Source organism: Pleurodeles waltl, chromosome 2_1, assembly GCF_031143425.1.
Source record: "Pleurodeles waltl isolate 20211129_DDA chromosome 2_1, aPleWal1.hap1.20221129, whole genome shotgun sequence".
NCBI lineage: Eukaryota > Metazoa > Chordata > Amphibia > Caudata > Salamandridae > Pleurodeles > Pleurodeles waltl.
The window spans coordinates 616,483,888-616,501,685 of record NC_090438.1 but is presented as its reverse complement, the minus strand read 5'-3'; the positions used below and the strand labels follow the sequence as shown (position 1 = coordinate 616,501,685).

General features: G+C 42.6%; 1 protein-coding gene across 1 annotated transcript in view; it reads right to left on the bottom strand.

Annotated features, from left to right (window-relative positions):
• The window catches only part of POU6F2 (POU class 6 homeobox 2), a 1,003,473-nt gene that overhangs the window by 512,100 nt on the left and 473,575 nt on the right, over nt 1-17,798 (bottom strand). The window contains exon 5 of the mRNA XM_069215810.1: nt 16,366-16,594. Within this exon, the coding sequence (XP_069071911.1) occupies nt 16,366-16,594 (229 nt within the window). The remainder of the gene's footprint in view (nt 1-16,365; nt 16,595-17,798) is intronic.

Genomic DNA, 17,798 nt, shown 5'->3' with positions numbered 1-17,798 from the left:
TCAGAGACTTTGAGACTGTAGGTTTCTGGCTCTATAATTTCACAGTACCCTAAGATTACTGTTTGACGCTTCCTACTTCCCTCGCGCTCAGTGACACTCCTCCCCGATGCAAAGACATGAAACTGTCACGCTAGCCTGTGTTTAGCTGTGGGTATGAGACCATTCGCATGTCTTTTCCAATTGCCCGCTTCCTATTCAGGAGATTTAGGGCCTCATTACGAGTGTGGCAGTCCAAGGACCGCCACACTCGAGGTGACAGTCAGACCACCGCTCTCCAGTAGGTCCAACGGCCACATTACACCCCTGGTGGGTGGACCCACCAGGGGACCACCATTACTGCCAGGAACATCGTTCCCGATGGGCTGACGGCAGTCTTAGATGTACTCAGCTACGGCAGTGCTGAACTCAACCCGCTGTGCTGATTACAACCCAGCCTTCCACTAGCCTTTCCATGGTGGTTTCACCGCTGTGGAAAGGCTGGCGGAAAGCCTGTGCCGGGGGTCACAAGGGTGCCCCTGCACTGCCCAATGCCCATGGCCTTTGCTTTGATATGAAATGTAATATTTCCTTGTGAAATCTTATTAGTACCTCCAGGCTTGCTAAAAGACATGTCCTCCACCCCATCACGCTCTGATGATGTAGACATATTAACTTGCACACAAAATATGTTTTAGAGGTTTTAAAATGTTATGTAGGATGCATGTCAGAAAGCGACGTTTTTATAATTATCAGAAAATTAATAAATATTAATGAAATTTATAAAGCGCTGAAATTCCCAAAGGCATCTTAGCGCTAGCTATGCTGCTATCCAGAAGACCAAAAAACAAGAAGGATCGAAGCTCATTCTGCACTGAACAACCAGCTTTTCAAAGCCTTTCTAAACATAAGTAGATTGGGCGTAGCTTTTTTTTGCTCATTGTGGCACTAGAGACAGGGACCAACCATATGTTTTCAGTCTGGGCCAGGACCCAATAGGAGCAATACAATTTTAATTCATCCCAAATTAAAATAATTTGATGGGTGTACACATATCTAAGTTTTGGGTTTTTGTTCAACAACACCTATGCCTTGAAATGGACTTTGTGAAATAGAGCAAGAGCCTTCAAATATCCCTCTTCCGGCCCAGGCTGGTTTTGGTCAATAGAGCAGACCTCTTAAGTGGCTTACATAATTTGTTTTATTTCATAAAATTTCTAAATGAATAAATATGGTCACCCACTAGCCACAGTCCTAAATCCTCTATATTGTGATAAAAAAATTGAAATAGTCCAGAGGCAGCCTTAGCGTTAGCTCTATAGAAAAACAAGAAATTTATATAATATTGGTGTTGGACATTAGAGTTATGAGTGGTAATGGAAGGTGTATGTGTGCTTTGTGAGAAATACTTTAGGAGTGGTCAGAATTGTGCTTATCGAGGCAAATCAAATGCCTATCTGTGAAAATACAATACACCACAGGGTACTTTGATGAATCATCACTTTGTGCCTGATTTAGAGTTTGGCATGACTGATATCCAGTCTACCAAATTACGAACTCCATAGGTTATTATGTGATTGTAATATGGCAGACGGAATATCCGTCATATTTGTGATGGAGTAACCCCCTCCGCCAATTGCTAAATCAGGCCCTTTCTGTCTTCTCAGTCAAAATGTAAACCTACTAGTGATAGCTTTGTGAATAACAAAAACACCCTGAATCAATTGCAAATCAAAGTTGTTATAAAAGCCACTTTTGGAGTCACGCTTTCATATCTCACGGCACATGATGAAAAATTAAGTTTCTTTTATACAATATGATCCACTTTGTGATAACAGTGCAGGCACAGTCCGGATAATCCAGCTCTGCAAAGGATGTCTACTATGAAAGTTAACTATGTGAGATCACTTTGTACGTTTTCAGATGTTCTTATATTCATGTGTTGCTATGAGCAGTGTTTTCTGTTACAAAGGAAGAGAATTCCCCTGATAGGGAATTGCTTTACATCTACGTTTCCAGGGAGCAGTGGCAGATAGTGAATGCCCTTTACCCAGGGCTTCTACAAAAGTAGATATGGAACTCTGCAAAGTTCACAGATTTCTGTGTACACTCTTATTGGTGCTATAATTGTGCTCCTGTCCATTGTCCACAATACAGTTAATTCATATGTTTAGAGTTCATGGGTCTACAAAAAATATAAATTTGAGCATTCACTCTATTTGGTGGTTCAGTCATACTTGTTTTTGTTTTTTTGAGTCCTCATATGTAACAAAAGACAGACAACAGAAGCCGCAACATGCCCCGGCCTTGGTCATCGCCCTATTCCTCCACCGATGCTAAAGAAAAGAGCAGCCTCCATCAGCCTTAGGGGGGGGGCAGAACCAGTCCGCCCCTATCCTCCTAGCTGTTGGGTCTTAGGACTTAATCATTAGACTCTTACCGAAATCAAGTCTCAAGAGATAAATCAAGTTGTGTCTAATTAATTCACGCTGACCTAATGCCTGGAGGAGATGGCTCTATAGAAAGCCGAAAAGGGTTCCCACATTCTGAGGCACCTATCCAAACCATTACTACAATCTAAGTCAGAAATTCTCTTGACTGACAACAGCCAATCCCTGTGAGTGGGGGGGAGACTAGAAATCCACTTAATGCATATTTCCCGCCGGGCTATCAGAACCAAATAAAAGAAGAGATGCCTCAGGGATCTCTCCAATCTGTCGTGCAAACTCATCTCGGCACCCTCATATAGCCCAAATACAACCATTGGTAGAGTTATCTCACTACGCCTATTTATAATAGACAAAATCGACTTACCCACTTGTTCCCAAAAAATATGAATACCCGGGCACTGCCACCAGAGATGGATATCATCTGCTCCCTCTAGATCACACTTTGGGCAATTACTCTTTCATTGGAAAGCTATTCTAGCAAACCTTTTGGGGGTCCAGTAAGCCCGGTATACAGTGAACAAGTGGTACCGCTGCAAGGGGGCAGATTTAACCACAGACCAAAGAATATTCATAGAGGCCCACCAGAAATAAGGAAGAACTAGTGCAGGAAAAACTAGATCCCACCCCTCTGTGGAGGGAGGAGAAGATGCATCTTTAGCTTGTATAAGTGCCCAATACCACTTTGAAACCTCTTTTGTTTGGCTCTGTGGACCAGTGATTTCCCTCTCCCAACCCGTAGAACACCCGGCCTCCGGTTCTCCTTGCACCCAGCCTTTAATTTGCACGTATTTGAATCTAGACAATTTAGCACTGGTTGCTTCGGATAGAGATTCCCAAGAACTAATGGAGCCCCCACTGACTAGCTGTCCCCACTGCACAATTACTCCCTCTATCAGTGGCTTAGCTAATACATCCTGGAGACATATCAGGGTACCGGGAGAATTCCAGATTGGGGCCAGCTCACTGTAATACGGGATGCCCAGTGCATACCAAAGGCTACAGGCATTATAAAGAACTTTTAGTCTAACTTTTTTGTAATATCTGGGGTGGCCACATTTATAAAGAAACTGTGTACCCTGGTCCCAGAAGCACCCGGTCAATGCCTGAAGTCGAGAAGATAGATATTCCTTGAAGAGGAGTGATCTGATATTTTTCAGCTGGAATGCCCACTAGTAAAGCTGAAAATCCGGAAGTGCAATTCCTCCATCTAGCTTTTTCTTTCTCAATTTTTTCCAAGCTATTCTGGGGTTTTTATAAGAGCATATAAAGCTAACTAATTCCCCCTGCAGTTTCCTTAGCCATTCAGTTTTAAAAGATAAGGGGACAGCTAAAAATAAATGTGAATTTTGGCAGTACCACCATTTTTATTAGATTTGTTCTACCTAATATAGAGAGATGTACGTGTGACCATCGGAGGAGTAGTTTCTTTGTTTCCTTAAGGCGCTGCACAAAATTCACTTGGGCCATCTCTGCCAGGTTCTTGACCACTTTAACCCCTAGTTATCGAATTTCATATTTCTCTAATGGGTTATCCTGAGGGCCATTCCAGGTAATTACTTCAGATTTATCTGTATTAAGTAAATGACCTGAGATTCCTCCAAAGATAGCAATAATTTCCAAGAGTGCCAGAAAAGCACATTGGGTGTACTGTGTGTATATATCAGGTGGTCATCCGCATAAAGGGCATTCTTCAGGACCCAATCGTGATACTGAAAGGGTATAATTCTCTGATCTGCCCTGATTCTCCTAGCCAGAAGCTCAATATAAAGGTTAAAAAGAAGAGGAGAGAGAGGGCAGCCCTGTTGTGTCCCCCGTTCAATCTTAAAGTGTGAGGATAGGATGCCGTTAACCAGAACCTGAGCAGAAGGAGCCTTGTAAATAGCTTTGATTGCGTTAAGAAAGTTATCTCCCAAATTGTTGAGGTCCATTACCTCCTGCAGAAAGAGCCAACTCACTCTATCGAAAGCCTTGGCAACGTCAATTGTTGATATGGTTTGAGGCATATTCATAGTAGTTGCAATGTCGATTGCGGCAGCTAATTCGTGAGTCAGGTCCCCTAAATGTCGTTTTCTCATGAATCCTTTCTGATTGATGTGCATCGAATCACTGATCACATTATCCAACCTCCTGGCAAGTATTTGTGCAAAAATGTTATAATCATTATTAAGCAATGAAATAGGTCTATAAGACTCACATCTTCTAGCGTCTTTCCGGAGCATTAGTATTAAGGTTATAATAGCTTCATTCCAAGAGGGCAGAACCGGAGAGGAGTCTATAAGAATCGAATTCATCAACTGAGTCAGAACTGGCGCAAGCTCATCTCTCAGGAGTTTATATACTTCCGCCAGTATTCCATATGGACCGGGAGCCTTGCCATTTTTCAGTCCAGCAATAACACTATCTGCCTGGCTAGGGAGGAAGCATTGATTTAGGCTCAGATTCTTTGCTGGTTCTAACCTGGGGAGTGTGTCCCCCTTCAACCAATTTTCAATCGTCTCCGCTGAGGTCTCCGAGTCATCTCTGTATAGTGTAGAAAAAAGCTTAATAAATTCTCCTGCGATGTCTTGATCTTCTGAGGAGGTTCTGCCCGTTTCGCCTAGTATTATTCCTTTAATCCTATTCCTAACCTTATCAGACCTAGTCTTCCATGCTAATAATTTGCCACAGCCTTCGCCATACTCAAAATGCGCCAGTTTACTAGCTTCCCATTTGCTCTTCACAATTGATTCTAGAAAGACTTCGAGTGAATTTTGAGCTTCATGGATTTTGTGCTGTAAGTCTGTGTGCCTTGTTACGTCCTGGGAGGAACGTCTTTGGGCTTTCACAATACGAAGTTTACCCTTGAGAGTCTCTATTGTGGTTCTGGTTCTCTTGGCTCTGAAAGCAGCATAGCTAATCAGTTTTCCACAAATAAAAGCCTTATACGCTTTCCAGACCGTGGCTATTGAAGCGGAACCTAAATTGATCTCAAAGAATTCCTTAGAGTCCCTTATCAACTTTAGAACGATCTCTTCTTCCCCCAGGAGAGAACAGTCCAGTGTCCATCTAGTGCATGCATGAGAGTCAGCAAGAGTTATAATCAGCTGAACGGCTGAGTGGTCCGAAGGATGGCTTGGCTGGTGAGAGATTCCCATTAGGTTATTTCGAATTTTTACATCTATCAGAAACAAATCAATTCTGGAAGCATGCCTGAGTTTCTTATCCCAGAAAGTGAACTCCTTGGTCTGTCCCATTATGTTTTGCCAAGGATCAATCAGGCCAAAATTTTCCATCATGTTATGCAAGCAGGTTCTCATATTGGGTGTACTGATGGTCAGTCTGGGGGTAGACCTATCAAAGGAGGGATTAAGCAAAACATTAAAGTCTCCACTAGTTATTATCAAATTCTGAGCTCTTCCAATCAGTTGCTCCTAGAGATCCTTTAATGGGCCCAGGTCATCCACGTTAGGACCATAATACGATACCAGAGTATGTTGGACCCCTCCTAACTTGATATTTGCTAGGACCCATCTCCCCCTAGGATCAGCACTGATATCTGTCAGCTGACTTCAAACTTTGTTCTTTACAATAATCGCTACCCCTTTCACTTGCAAGATTGATTAGTACAAGCAAAGTGGGTGATCCGCTTTTGCGACTTGAGAATACTCATCCACTCCTCATATCTTAGATGGGTCTCCTGCAGGAGAATGATCTGGCTATCAGATAGTCTTAGGAACTCAAGAAGTCTCCTTCTTCTGCTGCTCACTCTGAGGCCATTTACATTCCCGGTCAGAATTTTAAGTTTAGAAGTATCGCCGGGTTCCATCATCATGTCCTTATCCAGATAAGAGACTCTTCTCTGACCCCAACAGTTGTACAGCCATGCGAGGACAATTTTTTTTTTAATATTTCCCCATCTGCTCCCCACCCGGTGTGACCTTAGTCGGATCGTTAAAACACGTGACACACTACCCTTCCCCAAACCCTCCCTGGGGAACCCTCCTTGAAACCTTGTTGGGTGGCTCATACTATCCTTAGGCCCCATCCCTCCGCAGCCCGCTAGTTCTCCCCTTTTATCTGATTAATTAAAACCCTTACTTCTTGGGGATCACAGAAATTATACATTTTATTTTTCCACATTACCTTCAGAGTGGCAGGGAACCTCAATTGTGGAGTAGCACCCAAAGACTTTAAATCCTACATAGCCTTCCCCAGCTCCCAGCGTCGATCTAGCATTGCCCTAGACATATCAGATCTTATTAGGAATGACCAACCCTCATGCCGAAAACCCTGGTCTTTGAGAGCTTCTGCAAGAATCAGTTCTTTTACTCGATATGTGGCAAAATTAGCCAGCACCTTTCTAGGTTTCTCCTTGTTAGAATTTCTCTTGAAAGAGGCCCAGTGGACTCTCTGAATTTCCGAAGCCAGATCAAGGGAGATCACCGTCGCGATATGAACTTTGATCAAGGATATTATAAAATCTTTAATATTGTCCCCTTCCACACCTTCTGGAATATTCAAGAATCAGAGGTTATTGCTCCTGCAGTGATTTTCCAAGGATTCTAGTTTCTCTCACAGGTCCTTCTCACTTTGTTTCAGTGCTTGGACCTCATGAGTATTCGACTCCACTTCTGCCTGTAGTGCACAGATAGAAGATTCCATAGCACCTAGCCTCTCCGTTAGCTTAGTGGTTTTGCATCAAGACCATCACAGAGCCCCTGGATTTTAGGTTGGTTGGATTCAGAAACAGCAAATTTGTCTCTCATCTCATGCAGTAATGACTGGAGAAGGGAATCCGTATGGGTTACATTAGTTTGTTCAGACTCTGCCTCGTGCGGAAGCACAGAAGACCCCCCGACTGTATCCTGTTCTGCCTCCTGCATAGCTGGGCTGTGTGATAAAAACAAGCGAGGAGGAAAGAACTCCTGCCATATTAGCAATATTCACAGCTGTATTTAGCGGGGAAGTGGAGTTTGTGGAGCGCTGGACTGATCTAATACTTTAAAGAAAGACCTAAAGGAGGGGGTAACTTTGAGTCGTCCAGTAGTAAAGCTTGCAGTAATTTTAGCCGGAAGAGCTTGAGAATTTGAAGGAGAGACTCCTCCCTCAGTTCGTAAATGTGGGGGGCAGTTTAGTCATACTTCTGTGGATTGTTCACCATGCAGTCAATTGGCAGAACTGGGGTTCAGGTGCAATTGCATGTATATTTTCTTCAACTCTATTCTGTCCAATTGGAGCACATCTTAAGACACTTATTTGTAGGGACCATTACCTTGCCCTCTTCATTCGTTGGTCTGCTGTTGTGTCATTCATAGTTTTCTTGTGTTTTTTTTTTATATAACCATCCATTTTTAAGATAAACATGACAAAACAGCAACTGCTAACACCAAATGGCTGGCAACCAATGCTGACCTACGGGGTTGCAAATTATCATTCCATGTGCTGACTTCCTTATTCTCTACCCAAACTTGACATGTTTAGGGCATGCTCCAAATATCACATGCAGTTTTAAAAAATGTTTTAGATCTAAATTGATATGTCCATTCAGGAAAAGAAATGCATTTGTAATGTTTGTGAAGATCTACAAAATTCACAATAATGTGGTGCTTCCAACATTTCCAGTGACCACCCGGTGGACCTTGCTATACCCATTTTCCCATCACCTTTACTATATTTCAGACATCAGAAAATCTGCCAGTGACAACAAGGAAGATTTCTGACCCACAGGGCAGAGTGCAATGTACGTAAAAGGTAGGACTTGTACTTTTAAGTTGAGTGGTATCTCTGGACGCACAATTTAAAATCACAATTTATGGTGAAGATGGATTTTAAATTGCAGTTCTGGAAATGCCACTTTCAGAAATTTGGATTTTTTTTACGTTAGCCATTTGGTACATACTGCCTGTCTCCAATACACCTCTGGGTGGGGTGGGGTGACTGCTGTACTTGTGCATTCTTTCTAGACAGCCACACGCAAAGAGAGCTTAGGTGTGACTGGTATGCCATTAACATCCTGATGGGCCATCCTTGGCAGGACAGGTGGGAGGGGTTACACTTGCACCTGAAAGGGCAGTTTCCTGCCACACACAAAGAGCTGCATACCCCCCTGTAGTGAGTCTGGAGCCAGGGCAGGAAGTGAGAGCCTCTGCACTTCAAAGACCCTGCTTTGAAGCAAAGTCTCCTCACTTCAAAGGCACAACTGAGTATAAGTGCCAGGAAGAAGGACTGCTGTGCTACTACAAGGACTGCCACTCTGCTGAGGTGCTACTCTGCCGTGGTCCTACTTTGCTGAGCTGACCTGCTGTCTGCTACCCTCCTGTCTGAGAGTGAGCAGAACTGGGCCTGCATCTCGCCATCCAAGAACCAAAGTGACTCCAAGGGCTTGCTGGCTTGCCTCCTGTTTTCTTAAGTCTCAAAGAGACACAAAGATTCCCAACACTCCTGCTACAGCTCCTGGACCCACCTTTAACCAGCTGCTGATCCCCATGAGGCACCCCTCCAGTCCTGGGACAGTGAAAGTCCTGGAATCAAGCTTTTGGGCTCTTTGCAACCACGAACGGACCTTCTTGCACCAGAACTGTGGCGCTCATACAAAAAAATCTGTGCTAGCTGCCACAAAGTTCATCTTTTCGCACAGCAAGCATCGCTATTCAAGACTGTGAGCAGGCCACTGCCAGCGACGCTCTCCTTGCTCTCGGCGAACTTCGTTCCCACAAACAGGACTCTTGGCTCAATTTTGGGAAGGTAAAACTTCAGCAGGACTTACCTGGGACTGTATCATGGGATTCACCTCGGTCTAGCACGACCAGGTAACCCCAGATGGCACTTTATGCTTTTAAGCACTATATTGCATTTTAATCTTTACAAATTCATAACTCAACTTCTACTTATTGGATTTTTGCTGTTTTGGTCTTGAATTGTTCATAAAGGTATGCTGTATTTGTCTAACCATGTGTGGTGTCTTTTTGTGTGGTGTTTCCACTGTTTTACTGTTTGAACTGTTGCACAAATACTTTATACATTGCCTCTTAAGTTAGGCCTGCCTGCTCTGTCCCATGTTACCAGAGGGTGAGAACAGGTTAAATTGGGGTGAGTACCTGATTTACACGGACTAGGATAGAGGTCCCTGCTTGGACAGTGTACATACCTAGCCCAATTTTTAACAGTTTGCTATGAAGAGGTCATTGCTTTTTTTAAGAGTGTGTGCCAATCACTAAATTAAGATTTGTACATGTAAGGGTTCTCATCCCTGCACAGATCTTGGGCTGTGACCAAAACATACAGTTGGAGGAAGAAGAACAATTTCATGGCATTCTCGGCCCTGCATGGTTATGTTTATTTATAATCCCAAAGGCACTTATAAGTGGGAACACTTTGAAGGAATGACCGCATTTTTATAATGCTCGCTCCTCATTAAGATTTCATCATGCCGCTCTCGGTAAAAAGCCTCTTCCTCTACTTTGTTGTGCATGCTTTTCCTAGGTGCTGTTTCTGCATTTTTTTAATCTCCAGTCTCCCTACTTTACATGCACTCTCACATTTTAAACAAGCAAAATTTGTGCATTTGCGTGCCCTTTCCATTCATGATTTATGAGTGACAGGTTCCTCAGTGTAACCTAATGGTAGGAGAGAGACATTATTTTAAACATTAAAGTGAAAACCATTTACAACTACAGTACAGACCGACAAGAGAGGTATATAGCCATTAAACATTAAAACACACAGGAGGGTGGGAAAGGCAGCTCCTCCAACAGGTGTTAACATTTATCAAAGCTCATTTAATCGTTAAATAGTTCATTTTTTACGAAAGGAAACTGCAGTGTGAAGTTATATAATGATGTATGCAGCATAGATTGGTCGAATTTGGCAATGGCGATAATGACATGCGCAATTCAGTACCTATCAGTGTGGAAGTAGATGTGTCAATTCATTGTCATCATTTTTACAGTTTTTGCACGTTGTACTGTAAAATTACATCATGCTCCACGTGCCTTGAGGCAGTTCTTATGTTTTTATTGGCATGTTTCTATAGCGCAGACTAGTCAGACAGCTTCCCATGAGGCCAAGTAACAGGTTACAATGGAAAGACTAACTACATAAAAGGTAACAACAATAAAGGTAGAATAAACTAAGTGGGAACGACGCCCTGCATAGATGCATAATCTAATTGATGTGTGTGGTGTTAGCCCTATAACATGCAAAAGATTAAATGCGGCAGGGTAAGAGATTTGACAGAAGGTTGTCTATAAAATGATGGCCAGCATGAGAAACATTAGCAATTTAATGCGGTTGCACACAGACCTGTGTGCATACTTTGAGTTGGTGCGAGCTTCTTTTGCTCCACATGTGCGGCAAATGCTTTATGATGTCTCATGTAGGTTGAAGGCCCTTTCAGCCATGTGGGTTTTTTGTACCCTCTGCATAACATGGGAGGTGCCCATGAATAGACCCTCATTCCACAGGGAACATCCGTGCAACCTACATTTCGAATTCCCCCTCGCTCACTCATTCTTTAGCTTTTCCACTGCTGCAGTTGTGCCTTTCAGCTTCTTCTTCTCCTTGTCTGGCACCATTCTCCACTCACTGCTTTTCACTCTGCACCACCTGATCCATTCTACTACATTATCCCACCACATCTACCCACACCCATTCCACTACGTGCCCATCCCAGCCTAACCCTCTGAGACAAGCTATTTCCTCTCATTCACGGCCATTAGGGTTTGCACTGCATTATACTTTGTTTCTTCCCACCCCTTTTCCATCAACTTCTCTTTACCAGTTTGGTCAACTGCCAGCCTGTCAATCGTTTGATCCCGTACTAGCCCCGCATCTGACTGTCTGCCCTTGTATTGAATGTATGACTGAGCTAGCAGGCCAATGCCTACGTCCGCAGGCATTATGAAGTACCCATAAGAGTTGGGTTTGGCGAAACCAGAATGCAGTTTTTGTTTGTCCTCTTGGTTATGATTCAGTGATTGTCATTGACTTCGATGACGTATGTTACTAACGTTTTTGAGAATGTAGGGATTAAACACTACATGAAATATCTATAAGTGTATTTGCTGTAAAGTTTGTTGGGGGCAGCCAATCATTGCGTCCAAACCGCAAGCCTAAAGTTCACAATCTGCCTTAGTGCTAAATATGTGCCGATAGTAGGTGCAGCCATTAGCAGGATTAAGAGGATGCCAGCATGATTACATTGCTGTATAATACTTGTATATTTATCTCAAAAATCTTTTAAGAAACCTAGAGCTGTGATCAGGACTTGAGCTTCAGTGTCCCCTCAAGAATACCTTTCTTCACATGTTCTGGTACAAAGAAAAGTGACATTTTAAGTGTGCCTACGTTTTTTGCCTGGAAAGCATCCTAAGGTCAGTACTTTCTGCAATGCAAAGTACTACTTTTCAAACAATTCGTAATTTATTTGGGAGACTTTTAACTTTTACCAAAATATTTTAGGTGTGTAGTTAGGATGGTAAATAGACCTTCTAGACTATCTGTAGGAAAGCTACACTTTTCCCAAATATCATGTGATTGGAGTTAGAATATAAAATTTCACCTCATAGACTGGAGCCTTAATATTAAACTCGCCAGGGTGAAGCAGAGGTTGATAGAAATAAACCACAGGTCTAAGTATTATTGGTCAGAAAGATGAAGGTTGAAGAAATAATGGTCAAAATGATCACAGATATCAAACAGGGATCTAGTATAAGGAGTTAATAAATGTAGTAAAATGGTAAGAAAATACCCTTTTCTTTCTAGGTCGAGCCTACCAAACAGTGTAAGCTGTCTGATTGCAAAAAAAAAACAATTGTCAGCTTACCACGAACTTAAATGATTTTAAAGCCATCCACTGCTTACTATTGGTTGGCTTTATTGTCCCTCGCATTTAGTTGCTTCTTATTCAAATACTTGCCATGTTCATCTTATGTTTCTCTCTCCCATGAAGCACTGCCCACTTTAAAGGAACTACTTATTCCTTTTTGCTTAGGCACTCCATGAAAGTGCATGTTTTTTTCAGCCGTCCCTATGTGCTTTTCTCGCCGATGCTCCATGATGCTCTCTCTTGCCCGTGTGCTTGTGTTCCCCCAAGCCCGGGGTTTTTCTCGCTCATGTGCTAATCCTTATGCTCCCTTGTTCTCTTCCTTGTGTGTCCCCCCACTCTCCTTGTTGCTCTTTTCACTAATGTGCTTTTCCATTCCTCTCCCACCCACTACCCAAACCTGCCCCTCTGTTATCGCCCTCTGCTGTCTTATTCTTTATTTTTGCTAGAGGTTTGCCTTTTTTTAAAGGGTCAGCCAGTAAGTTGCTGGTGGCCCTTCTGCTTTCTAAGTAAAAGCTCTTTGTGCTACTTCGTTTTGATATTTTTTACCTACCGATCCATCTCGGATTGGTGAATAAAAGAAAGTAGTGCCTTCGTCACATGCATACATCATATTGCATGTGTCCAAGCACCTATAAAATCCCACAGTTATCAGTGACCAAGTCTTCACACCTGTTTTTCTTCTTTTATTCATGCTGTGCAGAATTGACATTTTTGCTGATGCTGTACAGAAAGAGCAAAATTCATTGGCTGAGCCAGTACGATTCCAAGTAAAGACTATTAGCTTTGCCGGTGCTTATTTGTTTTTATTACTTTAAATGTCTTACTTTTGTGTTCTATCATTAAGCATGAGGTTTGATTCAAAACAAATAGATGTCAGCCTTCCCTAATTGAGACAGTTTGGCCAAACGTTAGAGTGAGAAAAAGACTACCAATCATGTGTGGGAGGTTTAACTCCAACTGTGTTGAGAGTTTGGTTGTAGGGCCAAGACATTTCTTTGCCTAAATGTTATACGGTTCACTTTCATGGCTATGGATCCACAGTCATTCATAAATGAGGACATTAAGCCTGATTGTGTACTTTCGTTCCCAACAGCATTTTCTTGGAACATTGAAAATTCCTATGAAAGCTGGCCTGTTCTCCAGCTGTATTCTCTCTTCACAGAATAAGCTACAGCCCCTTTCTATTGTGAGCGACTGTGGGAAAAGAAGTGTCTCAGTAAAGTACGCCTATTGCAACGTAGGTTCTCATTAAGAGTCAGGAAGACTGGAATAAACATATGAGCTCGCCAAAACTTCATCCTTGAAGTTTTTTTCTGGCAGGGGCATTCAATGCTTCTTCCTGTCAGACCTTATCTACCACTTTCCTCCGATACTCCCTACATCCCCTATCTCCACCTGCCACCTGACAGAGGCCTTCGCATACATTTACAACCTGCTCACAGCCGGTGGTAAATATATGCATGAAACCCCATGTAACTCTAAATCACAGGAGGTTTTGAAACCAATAAATTCAGTCCTAAGTGGTTATACTCATTTTGTGAGGTTTTCCCAGTAATTGCAAAGAACTGCGATGTTGTTGCCCACTGGTGGCTGATTTTGGAGCACACAAATCAGGAACTTTGACCCACTGATAGGCATTGAGTCATTGTGAATGCCTTTAGGGTCAACGCCAATGCTTTCAATCATGGCTCATTATAAACAGTGTTACAAAGGACCATGACCGAGAGCTCTGGAGTTGAGGCTGAAGGCAGTGCAAGTTTCTCATAGTGCCTGCCAGTGGGTCATAACATTACAAATAAAATAGTACTTACCCACTGGCCCACCTCCTCCTGTCATCTTCTCTTTGTTCCTCTATCCTGCAGGGAGCATGTGGTTTCAGAGCCAACACCCTTAACCACTCCAGACTCTGCTTTCATGCTTCTTGTAATGTTACGCAGCATGACAGAAGCACCAGACCAGGATTGGTTTGAGCTTGCTGGCTCAACGCCCCCTGAGGCCCTGGGGGCCTCTACATGCTCCACCCAGCTGTGTAAGACAGCTCGGGTTCGGGAGGTTTAAAGTGTGCATGTCTAGCTGGCCGTCACAAGACAGCTGGCCAAAGTGACATGCACACTTTAAACTAAAGTGCCCACCACATGCCCATGCTGCTCCCATTCTTCAGCAGTGGTGCTCGGCAGTAGTGAAAAGAAAATGATAATAAATTAACTCTATTACTATTTTATTTTTCAACTCTGAAGCATTTTCTTTAGAGGCAACACTCCGCTGCCATAATAGAGGAGATCTGGCTGGCGTTACTACACAGTAGCACACATTTTTCATGCACTTTACCTTTCCACTAGGACCGTGCAATTTGTAATCAGGCCCCTAATGTACATTTACAGGAAAGAATACAACTATTGTTACTATTGTTAAGGAAATCAAATTGTTTAATTTCAGAACTGTAGTACATTTAAATACTTCAGGTTGGAGCTAGCTGGCATATTGATGCCATCATGCTTGGTTTCCCATGTGTCTGCATTAGAAACGTCACTGAGCATCCTGCATGATAGCTGGTAATGCAGGTAGAGTTCATGTTAGGTAATTGAATGCTGCATTTTTGTTGTTTAAGCATTTACAAAAGCATTAATTACAAGATAAATTAGAGCAAATAAATGTTTGCCTATTTTGGTATGAAGACACCCTAGAGCTGTTCCACATTTTTCACTGTAACAACAGTATCCAGGAGAGAGCTGTTTCACTGCACATCCTAAAAGAAATGAAAATAAAATGCTACCAGATTTCTTTTCTAGACTTTGAGTAGTATGTGAGTGCTCACAAACATTTTGCAAGGGGCCAAAAAGTTTGGCCTGTGATGTGACCGAGGGCCCCACTGATGCCAGCGGGATGGGTTTCAAGATGGGACATTTGTGTAGATTGGGTTTAGTGGAAGCAAACATTTAGTTGCCGAATGGCATAATGTGATACCAGAAAACCTGGGATTAATTACTGGTTCCCCACTTTAACAAAATGTGTAATCCTAGGCAAATCTTTTATTTCACTTTCCCTCCTATTTCTTCATTACTACATACTAGAGGACCTTGAAATACATGATGTCAGGATGTGCGCTCTACAAAAACCTGTCCTGTGTTTGATTTAAAATACTAAAATTGTATTCATGTATAATAGGAACCCAGGCCACCAAAAGAGTGCGTATAGCAACTGAGTTCACTATTAGCATTGTTGTCAGGGTGTGGGGAAGAATAGATGTTAATAAATTCATGTTTCAAAACTATCAATTAAAAAATGCTTCTAAATGCACTGATATAACCTGATGTACTAAGGTGAAAGGTTTTTCATGTCAATAAAATTCACTTTTGAAGAGGCTTTACAATATTTGTTTACACTTTTGCTGCAAGATGTCTTTAAAAATGAAAATATTCCTAAAGTTAAGAGGTGCAGGACAACCTACTTACTTGCTTTCTTTAACTTTAATTAAGCTTTAAATACATGCTTGCCTGTTTATGTAACATATTTTTAATGTCTGTGCTGAGTTGAGTAAACTGCAGCCTAGTGTTGCTGTTGACTAAGGGGACGCATGTAGAGGTCAGGAGGGCCACATGAGGTCCCCGGACTGTACTGTGAGTATCACTGGTGTAGTAATGTTTCCTACTACTTTTGTGGTATAGTCCCTTGAACACACTGTCTTGCCCATCTCAAAGGCAGTGACAAGAGTGTGGGATGGGCTGTTGGGATGGACCACTAATGGACAATTATTTAAACTCTGAGGATCTCTAGTGGATTGCTCCGGGCACATTTGCAAGGGGAAGCACTAACACTGGCCATGCAAGTGAGCCCGGCTGGGAGATCTGCGAAGAGTCAAGGACACAAGAGAAGGTCAATGATCCACATGCCTATAGATGGAAAACTACAACACGCTTCCTCATGACACTATAGCAACAACAGAAGAAAGATGTTTTTGAAGTATAGGTAACTTAAAGTGTACATCATTACAAGTGTGTGGGTGAAGCTTTTCCTGTACTGTGAATATTCAGAACACATCAGCTGAATGAATATTCAGAACCCATCAGTTGAATTACTAAGTGAAAGTACAGAACAGAGCCATATCTCCCTTTAAATATGGATGTTATGGCTTACCTTGTAGATTTTGCAATGGCAAGGTCATAATGCCTCCTGCTGCAGCTGCCGCAACCAGCCCTTGAATGTTGCTGAGGTTGGCAGTAGGCAGAGTTAACACAAGTCCTTGCTGACCACCCAGCTGTCCAGCCATGTTGAAAGGGATGAGGATTGGCTGGTTTAGGGCTGGTGTGCCACCTGGCATCACCCCAGCAACTGCAGAGGCCAACTGTTGTGCTGTCAGTAATTGCTGAAAAGGAAGTAAAGATCATCATTCTCTTGAATGAAATAACATTTAAAGTTCTTTATATATATAACACATATGTATGTGCGTGTGTGTGTGTGTGTGTGTGTTTCATGACAATGCTAAGCTTGCACAGCTAACCAACAATTAATTTCAGTCACTTTTTTAGGTTTTGGATTTATCTAGTGTAACACACACTGTTTTGAGATTTGACTAAACAATGAAAACTTCCATTTAACAAAGATCTTTCAGTGGATCATTTAGTTGTATTTGCTAAACAAAGGCCTCTACACAAAGTACCAAGTGGGCACACTAGCCACAGGGTCTGGCCTTTGCCATTTTGCAACACCTTTCACCTTCTTTCCTGGGACCTTGGAGAAGAGCATCACCTTCTGCACCCAGTCCCTATCCCCATGCTCGAAAGACTGCATGACATAGCCTTTGGCATTCAGAGAGGGCAGTGGGTGCAGGAAACAGTGTGTAGCTTAAGTCAAACCTTTTGTCCAGTTCCTTTCACCTAAGGTCCCAAAGCATGGCAAACTGTTATGGGTATTCAGCACTAACTTTGCAGATGCCCTGCTTTCAGAACCGACTGGCAATATATTCGTATCATTTGCATCTGGCTCTGGCATAAAAAGGCCATGCTCTTCATTCAATGCTCAGTCCTCAGTACCTCTGGGATGCATTCTTTCCTTCCCCCGTCGCTGTAGAGTACAGGCTGTGGCTGCATCAACAAAATACTGGTCACAGGCTTAACATTTGACCATGCATTTCAACAAATACCCAGCACCAGGGGATACCTTGAACTGATCCTGGCCTTTGCTCACACCCTGTGCTTATTTGTGCTCATCCCAAATACACAAGTGCTTGGCACATGAGGTGACCTCTGGCCATGGCCTAAATCCAGTAGCTGTCCTGGATGCTAACTGAATGAAGACATCGGGGAGCAGAGTACGGCCCTGTGTATAATTTAAACTGTTGCAACTGATAAGATCAGGTTTGGGATACTATCAGTGATACAGGCAGGTTCAAAGTTGAATGCCAAACGTACAGCAAGAAGCATGAACTTACCTTACCCCTTATCAGGGGTGATATGTGCTTTTACTGATAGGTGTTTGTTACAAATGCCGAGCACCTGAGGCTTTCATTTGTATGGACTATATGAGAATATGTGTGTCTTGAAGCCCAGAAGAAGTTTCAATAGGATGAA